At 39.1% G+C, this 9,355-nt stretch overlaps 1 protein-coding gene across 2 annotated transcripts; it reads right to left on the reverse strand.

Moving 5' to 3' along the window:
- Positions 1 to 46: 46 nt before the first annotated feature.
- LOC144518494 (uncharacterized) lies at positions 47 to 8,899 on the reverse strand. Of its 2 annotated transcripts, XM_078251218.1 has the most exons (6): positions 8,615 to 8,899; positions 6,816 to 6,971; positions 3,520 to 4,517; positions 3,088 to 3,157; positions 2,174 to 2,339; positions 47 to 1,786 (listed from the first exon to the last, which is right to left on the reverse strand). In XM_078251218.1, exons 1-6 carry the CDS (start codon positions 8,784 to 8,786, stop codon positions 1,666 to 1,668), a joined length of 1,683 nt encoding a protein of 560 aa, XP_078107344.1. In that variant the 5' UTR covers positions 8,787 to 8,899; the 3' UTR covers positions 47 to 1,665. The 2 variants fall into 2 exon arrangements, with proteins under 2 accessions (XP_078107344.1, XP_078107345.1); XM_078251219.1 differs by lacking the exon at positions 2,174 to 2,339 and having other exon boundaries at positions 1,677 to 1,786.
- Between the last annotated feature and the right edge of the window lie 456 nt (positions 8,900 to 9,355).

The following is a 9,355-nucleotide window of genomic DNA, read 5'->3' on the forward strand; positions in this document are numbered from 1 at the left end:
AACACATTGACCCTTATTTCTATGTCAATTTAAATGCATACAAATATTGTAATTGATCATCTTTATTGTAAACTGACAATACATACAAAGACAATTTCTTTAAAAATGTATAGAAAAAGAATTTCATGAAAAATACATGAAATCGTAGCACCAATATAAACTTTGTATTATAACATACAAAAACACACAAACATGAACAAACCATTTTGGACAGTAACAATAAAAAAGTTACTTAATGTTTTAGCTCTGTGGGAACATATGTGAGACATGGGTGTCAGTAGTGCAATTTTTATACAGTATAATATTCTCTTCGTGGAACACACATCTTTTTCACAAAACTCTCTACAACCCTGGTATTTGACTGAAATATTCACAGCTGGGGATCATATTCCTATGTTCTCATCCCGCAGAAACAATATGGCTACGTTACACCATAGCACAAATTGTTACCGGTGTATCATTTTTACCGGTATATCGCCCCGCCCACCCTACATTAAAACATACATTTTTAATCTGAACATGGAAAAAAAATAATATAATATAATTTGAAATTATAAAAACTATAGCCTATACAATTAAAAGTCACAACAATAATTAGAAATATTATGCAGTGAAAATTTTATTAAAATTACCATGTAGCCATAATAATCGTTAGCGCATGAAATGGTGAAGGCCCGGGTGACTCTCACCCCTAATGGGAGAGTGATGATTTACATTTTCTTTGAAATCTCAGGGTCTGGACTTAAATGCCACCAAAAGGTTACCAACGTATTCAATAGTGTGTTTGAGCATTTGGATGTAGTACTGTAGACTATACAATCCCATTCAGATGAAAATCAAATAAAAAGCCATATGAAATAGTCATTGTTTGATTTGACACACAAATGTGACCAGCTCAGAGAGAACTAACAATTTATTGAAATTGAATTGAAATACGGCGTAGTGCGATATCAAAATCGCAGGAGGCTACAATATTAAAAGTGAAATGTCTCAAAATACCATTCTAAAGTAAGTATTGTGGTGCTGGCTGCGACGTGTAGTTACATTTTTCGAGAGGTGCACGTCAGGCTACGGCATTGGGTCCACGCAGAGGGGTCTGCAGGGGTACGGCGTTGATTCTATGCAGAACCATAAAACGGCCTTAATGCTCAATCCTTTACATTGTGCTTGAGACTATTTTCTACCGGTACTGTGTCTATACACAAAGCATCACTCAGCCTGCAAAAGTAAAGATACAGGATTTGGATATAGTTTGATTTCATGTTTATCATATAAACACGGAAATTAATAACAGCATCGTCTGAGCTGAGAGAGGACTCTTCTGATCGAACACATCATCAGTGAGCAGGGAATTCCGAATTTACACTGTAAGAAAACCTCTTTGTTCGGTACAGATGCCACCATGATTGGCATACAGTATCACCATATCAGTCAAAAACATTAGTTTTTTTTTTTTTTACAGCTCTAGAAAGAACACTACCAATTATACATCACTGTCCCAGTACTTTTGCATCTCACCATGTCCAAATGTTGTCGGGCTCATTGAAACCACAAGAGTCTTACCTTTAAAAATAAGGTAGAGTTATGCTAGTCCCATGCCGTCACAACCCATGCCCAACAACCACCTAAGAAGAGGCCCTTGTGTCAAAGGTTTTTAAAAAAAGTCTACATGGACATCCACTCAAGGTCCATTAATTTCCTCAGGAGGGTGCACACGTGTGGATTGATACCTCCACGCGCCTTCTCCGCCTTGGAGCCATTCTCTGGATTTATGCCCAAAAAACATCTGAAAACAAAACCAACACAGCAGTTAAGGTCCTGGGCAGTTTAATGTGTTTGCATGTGCAAAGAGTGATAGGGATTTTACCATTCAAGTGATGTCAATATGAAATGGTGTATTACTGTAACCCATGACCAAAATAGTCATACATTCATACTTATGGATGGAATTATAGTGAAAATAATTGATTTCCCTTTGTGCTGGGGATGCCCTGGAACCCCCTCAAGGACCCCTGGGGGTCCCCGGACACCACGAAACCACTGCTCTAAAACATTTAGGGAATACCGTCAATAACATATAACCCAGGGAAATTTGAAGAGTGTATTACAGTCTTAAAAATATAGATCCTGCCAAGGCAAGCAGCTCTTAGTGTTGGTTTGTGTTTTACATTACCTTTGGATAAACTCTAGGGTGCATGCGGCCTCCTCAGGATACTGTAAGTTGAAGTTGTAGTAACTTGCAAAGACAGCAGCAATCCCATTGATAAACTTAGCATGGGGTCCCATTACCACTTGTCCTTCAATTGAAAGCATCCAGGCTCTCGGCTTCATTACCTCCCCTGAGATAGACATAATGAAGATTTAACCTGATAGGATTTCCTGTTGCAGTCTTTGCTAATAAATAGGTGACAGGAAATGAACTCGGGCCCAAGCGGTTTCCTGGTAACCCAATATAGCAACACAGCATTTCTTCTAGGTTACATTAGGCTAATATGAAAAGGATGCATTCGTTTTTTTGACGGTACCAAAAAAAAATAAAAAATCACCTTATGGTTTCTTTTTTTATCATTTGCTATACTGTATTAATGTGATACCGCCTAAGCCTGCTAGCTGACTTTATTAGGATTTCAACTGTTTTCTAAGTAAGTACTGTAATGAATGGGGCAACAAAATATAAATCAAATATTGTGAGAAACAATTTCAAGTAGGACTGGGTATCGGATTCAATACTTTTTAGGCACCGGCCCTCCCCTGCCTCTAAAGTATTGAGTACCGAAAAATGCCTTGCCATTCACTACCTTTGGCGTGTATCTCATCATCCTCAATGAGCCAATAAGCATACAGCATGCTTCTACTGAGATCTAATAATGTTTGTGATTGGCTGTCTAACGTTACACGTCATAGAGACATGCTGGGAAAACGCTACATTACGCACAGAGACTGTGTAGTGGGAGCTCAAAAATAAATATGTGAGATTATGTTGAGTAATGTCGCAATTTCTTCGTTTAGGAGTCTGGTATCAAGGTCCCGGTATTGAATATTTTTGAAGATACCCAGCCCTAAATGAAAGGGATGTCTTTACAATACCTGATACGATCAAGCGAGGGGTGCTGGGTAAGGTGAGGGTCCTCTGGATATCGGCAGCTGTGGAAAACGGCTGGAAATAAGAGTTAAAGTGTAAGTTAACGATTTTTCAATCAAGCCCCATTTCTTATTCTCAGATGGTGCGTTTGATCAGTAGAGTCCTCTCTCAGCTCAGCCCATGCTGTCATTCATACCCAACAAACCAGACAAACTAACGTAACTGAGCAACGTGCTGACTCGAAAAAGAGTTTTTGCGAAATAATCCATTTAATGAACATATCATGTTTGAGTCTAAATAATTGTCACTGACTGCTTGTTAGAAATCTTACAAATAGCGCTTTCAAAATACAACAATGCTATCATAAATTTGACATGGTGTGTGAGAGACAACGTAGTTGAGCGACTGAATTAGACTGCGTTTGTGAGTGCACTTACGTCGGCCTGAAGGATAATCGCATCCCTTGCTTCTTTAAAGTAAGCCAGCAGGAGAAGTATTATGCACACAGCCTTGTCTTCGGCCGTGTTAGGTTCATAGTTGGCAAGGACCTCTTCAACCCCTGGGTTCTTGTTGAGTTTATGGCAGAGCTTTAGGATTGTATCGCCTTTTCGCTCCATAGCCTCTGTTAGCTTGGCAACGATGGAGATGTCGGTCAGGTGAAGGAAGTGGGAGAACATGCCTCTCTGAGCAAACAGAAAAGGCCATTGTTTTTTTACATCCCATATGGCGGGCGGAGGTGTCATGTTAAGGTATCGCCGTTGTATTGTGTACGTTTTTTCAAGCAACTTCACTGCTCTTTCTGCCCCGGCCATTCCCTCCTCTGAATGCATGGTTACCATTTGCCTCCTTACATCCTCAAGGGTCACCTCCGTTTCCCCTGACGGGAGGTCTGAAGGTTCCCACCTGACACAGCCGTACTGGTCCACTGGGCCTCTTGACAGGGTTCTTCCCTCGGAGTTGGACCTTCTCTTTCGTCTGCGCCGTGAAAGTGGGTTGTTGCGGTTCTTATACTCCACTCTTGTTTTTATTTGCAAGAGGAGTGAGCTACAGCCATCTCCCACAAACTCTCCATTTCGATCAACATCAGCAAAACTTCTTGGATACTCTCTAATGATATTCCGAACAATGTTGTGGCAAACAGCTCTTGATGGATTAAGCTCATGCTCACGCATCTGATCCACCACAGCCTTCACCATCTCTCTTCTGTCAGTCGGCGATGGTCTCGTGAGACCGAGTGCTGCCGTTTTGATCCCTGTTGGCATCCTATCCCAGTCGACTCTGAAGTTGGTATACCATGGTCTGTTGGGGAGAGCGGTTACAGACATTTCTGGGGTGCTTTGAGTACTCGGGGATGGGATGCTCAGGCTGCTCCAGGAGTTCAGCGAGAAGACAAGGGAGGCAACAGCTCCTGAATTTGAGTCAATTAAGCTGTTTTCTGGAAGAAAAAACACACACACACACACACACACACACACACACACACACACACACACACACACACACACACAGTTAAATGTATGAAATACCTAAGAACAGAGACAAGAGCAGACTGAATAGTGGGGGTGGGAATCACTAGGGACCTCACGATTCAAATACGATTATTTCAGCAACGATTCAATCTTGATCTCAATTTTTTTTATTGATTTAACTTTTTGATTTTTGATTTATTTATATAGCACCTTTCAATTATTATCAAACTAATCTTGATGCATCACAATTTTGCTTTCATTCTCATATACAAGTATGGGATATCTGATTCGTTTTACAAGAGCCTGACCGATTCATCTGATTTTTGCACATTACATATATATCGACATCTGCGTATATATTTTGTCCAATGAAAACTATGAAAACTTTTTACTACAAACTACATACCACACACACTGCATCAGTGACACTTTTAACAGGACTGTGGTGTCCTTGCAGTACCACTCAACTGTGGTGTGTCCTGAAATGTGTTTTCTGATTATATATAGAAGTGTAAGCTTCTACTGAAGTTTTCTAAAACGCCCCTGTATTTAAAATCCTGCTCTCTACATAGTAGGACAAGCTGCATGTGGTCAATAGTTGACCTCTTATGTGAAAAAAAATCTTTTAAAGTTAGGTAAACTGGTAAAACTTTTTTCCTCCCTGAACCAAGAGGGTTGACAACCTCAAATTTGTATTAAGCCAAGAGAGGATGGCTCAGTCTGGAACAAGACATTACCCCGAACCCCAGCTCCATCCCTTACATCCTGACAGTGTTGAGTCCGTGTCGAGTCTCGAGTCCGAGTCACCAAAAAAGAGTCAGAGTCACCATTACCTGAGTTCGAGTCAGAGTCTTGAGTGCCCAGTATTCGAGTCCAAGTCGAGTCATCAAGGTTGAGTCTGTGTTGAATTCCAAGACACATTACACATTAAAAGTAGCCTCATGAGACCGTCCTGATCTCGCGAGCTCCAGTTTTCCACTCCCAGATCAGTCTGGCATCTTGAGACAGAGAAAATTTAGAGCCGTACGACCGACCAATCAGCGTTGGTTTTGAGGCCGGTTTAGGTGTGACGCAACGACAAGCGACTGTTCAGTCTAAACAACATGGCGGCTTCCACGGATGAGATGAGCGTAGCGATCGCGCAAGTTTTATCCGAATTAGAAAGTATTCCTTCATTGAAAGAAGAGCAAAAAACGGCACTGGAGGCTTTTCTCGAAGGAAAAAATGTTTTTGCTCTTCTCGCAAGAGTTTGCTCTATCGTTGATCTGATTGGTTGATTTGGCCCGTCTATCACCAACATAGGTGGTGATTGACAGATGGTTTACCCAATCAGCTAACCAGTATTTTCGCCCCTTTCCCAAAAGTTCTCCAACGGAAAATTCCCAGATGGATATGCCGAGCAAATGCGAAGCAATCCATCTGGCGAAGTCAGGTTACCTTTAAAGAGCTGATATACTAATAAAAGAGGGTCTACATTAAACTAAAATGACACCACTGTCACGATTGCAAAGGACTTTTTTTCTGCCACACAGCATCATTTTTTCATTGAGCAGCGACCTAATATATTGATATTTCAATATCAAGCCATGCAGCTTAATGTTAAAATCTGTGTAGGCGAACGTCACGATCCGGGGCGCATCTCTCTGCATTTTCCAAATGTGAACATGTAGTCGGGAGCCCGTGAATCATGCACTACAGTTGCATATATCAATATCAATTCCTTTGTTATGAGAGTAGTGAAAGTAAGAGCAGGAATGCAGTGTTAAGTGAGTGATGGCATTGAGCGTGTTGTCAAGCAAGGAGAGCGAGCGGTAGCGGTGTTCGACTGAGAAGCGTATGTGTGGCTGTGAGGAAAAAAGCGCGCGAGAAAAAGAGATCCCAAAGACGATGTAAAGTGAGTTAACAGTTAACAATAAACAAGAAGCTTCTCAAGACATGGTGGCTTCATCTTTTGTTAATATATAACATATATCCAAATTTTAAGACGATATCTAGCCTCATATATTGATATCGATATAATATCGATATATTGCCCAGCCCAACTCACACTACATTGTGCAAGTAGAGAATTGGGAGAATTAAAACCTGGGGATTGTTAACAGTGCAAGGCTACTTGCCTGCATGCAATCTCTTACGTTGTGCCAAGTGAGACACATCAAATAATATTTTCTCATGTGGGCCAACAAGCCACTATTATATCCTAAATGGTTTTCAAGTGTTTTGCTAAAAGTGACCCGTATCCTGCTTCAGTTCAAGCTACTCACCCTCCTGACTGGTGCAGAGTTCCTCCTGTTCCTCTTTAATCTGTGGAGGTTCTGGCTCCTCTCGGTCCAGACTGGAGTTCATCTCCTGAATACAGAGCTGCTGCTCAGCGGGAACCTCCTCCTCCTCCTCCTTAGAGACATGTTGCTGTGGGAGGTCTGGAGGCACAGAGAATAATAGAGGGTTTTCACCGACGTCACGTTCTGGGTGGTAACCTGGATGCGCGGCCATATTGGAGGCACTCGGTGTAAACAACTGAATGGAGTAATGGAGTATTGTGCACTTTGGATACTTAAATACTTGATGTCTAAGCAACAGAAAAGCTCATCAAAACACGTCCAAGATGCAAAGGCATGGAAGGACTTGGACCACAAAAAAGGCACGATATTTTGAGAAATTACAGTTTACTTGCAGTGCAGATCCCTACAAGTTGGCTCCCTCTTCCCTCTTCCTTCAGTTGCATATACCGATATAGTCAACTACCTGGTTTTCTCGCCGAGCCCATACACAGCAGAAGACCTTAAATCCTACAAAAAGTTTGGAGGCTTATAACCAGATGGTGTGTGGATGGGTGAGGGAGACGCAGTACCAAGTCATTAACGACCAATGTGTTGTGAAGGCCAAAGTAAGTAATGCAATAACGTCTTTAATCAAGCTAACCTTAACTATATGATATCATTGTGATACTCAAGGTGTAGCCAAGTGACTCTCAATCGTTTATTTTCATTTCAAAGACCGAACAAGACAGAATTTTCCCTCGTAGATCCTGGTTAAGCTTTGCCAACCACAAGCACCTCCTTTCCTCTGATAACTTCTGACATTCCTCTCCCTGGTTTTTAATAACTTTTGGAAGTCGATAATATTCCAAATGTTTTTCTCGGTTTGACCTATTGGTACAACCTAAAACACGGCAATAATTAACCATTTTCCTTAACGCCGTTCGGGATCTACTTCAGTGCCTGTGCTTTGTTGTGATGCGGAGTACCTCCAACATGGCGACTTCGAGTCTGATATATATATATACACATATACACATATATATATACACATACACATACACATATATATATACACATATACATATATATATATACACACATATACATATATATATATACACACATATACATATATATATATACACACATATACATATATATATATACACATATACATATATATATATATACACATATACATATATATATACATATATATATATATATATACACATATATATATATACACATATATATATATATATATATACATATACATATATATATACACATATACACACATATATATATACACATACACATATATATATACACATATATATACACATATACATATATATATATACACATATACATATATATATACACACATATACATATATATATACACACATATACATATATATACACACATATACATATATATATACACACATATATATATACACACATATATATATACACATATACATATATATATACACATATATATATATATATATATATACACATATATATATATATATATATATACATATATATATATATACACACATATATATATACACATATACATATATATATATATACACATATACATATACATATATATACACATATATATATATATATACACATATACATATACATATATATACACATATACATATACATATATATACACATATACATATACATATATATACACATATATATATATATATATATGCGACAGATCTTCTTCTGTTAGTATTTTGTAAGACCATTAATGTTTTACAAACCTATTATCTGTAACTCTATTTCAGGTTTCCGAACGACATCCAGCAGTCTGCGCTGACGACCGATCTCTTCCTCATACTCGACGATCGTTTTTTTAAATACTCCGAATATTTCTTCAGCAGCAGCAGTTAGTCGCTCGTTGACAAACTCTCTCAAATAGTCAACCGAGGACATTGTTGCTTAATTAATCGAGGTGACTCGAAGTTTTACTGATGGAATAACCTCCTAACTCGAATCCATGCGCTAACCATGGATGCAACGTGAATGGCGCCTGTCTTCTGTTTACTTCCGCTTGATGTTACACTGTTAAGTTCCGACAGTGGAATGCGTTTGTTTTTTGTTCCGCTTACAATTACTGGCATTTTTACATAACATGCTTTTAACACCATCGTCAGGCCTGTAACCAGGCAAAGGCTGTAACGAGTTTCCTTAGTATCATTTGTGGCTTATAAATAAACAGCAATGAATGCGCAAATTTATTTTATGTAGGCTGTTTAAATACTGTTGAGTTAGGTTTCCAATATTCTTGCTTTGCGATCTTGGAGGTTTACATTTGCCCCCTGAGTGAGTTCACATGTGGAGTGTCAAGCAACAACTCCCTGTAAAACCTTTCCTACATGTTTTGCAAGAATATGGCTTCTCACCTATATGGATTTATTGATGTGAATTGAATGCTGACGTCCGACTGAATCAAGAAAATGGCTTCATTAGTGTATCATCAGGTGTCTCTTCAAATCTGACTT

This window comes from Sander vitreus, chromosome 5, assembly GCF_031162955.1.
Source record: "Sander vitreus isolate 19-12246 chromosome 5, sanVit1, whole genome shotgun sequence".
NCBI classification, from domain to species: Eukaryota; Metazoa; Chordata; class Actinopteri; order Perciformes; family Percidae; genus Sander; species Sander vitreus.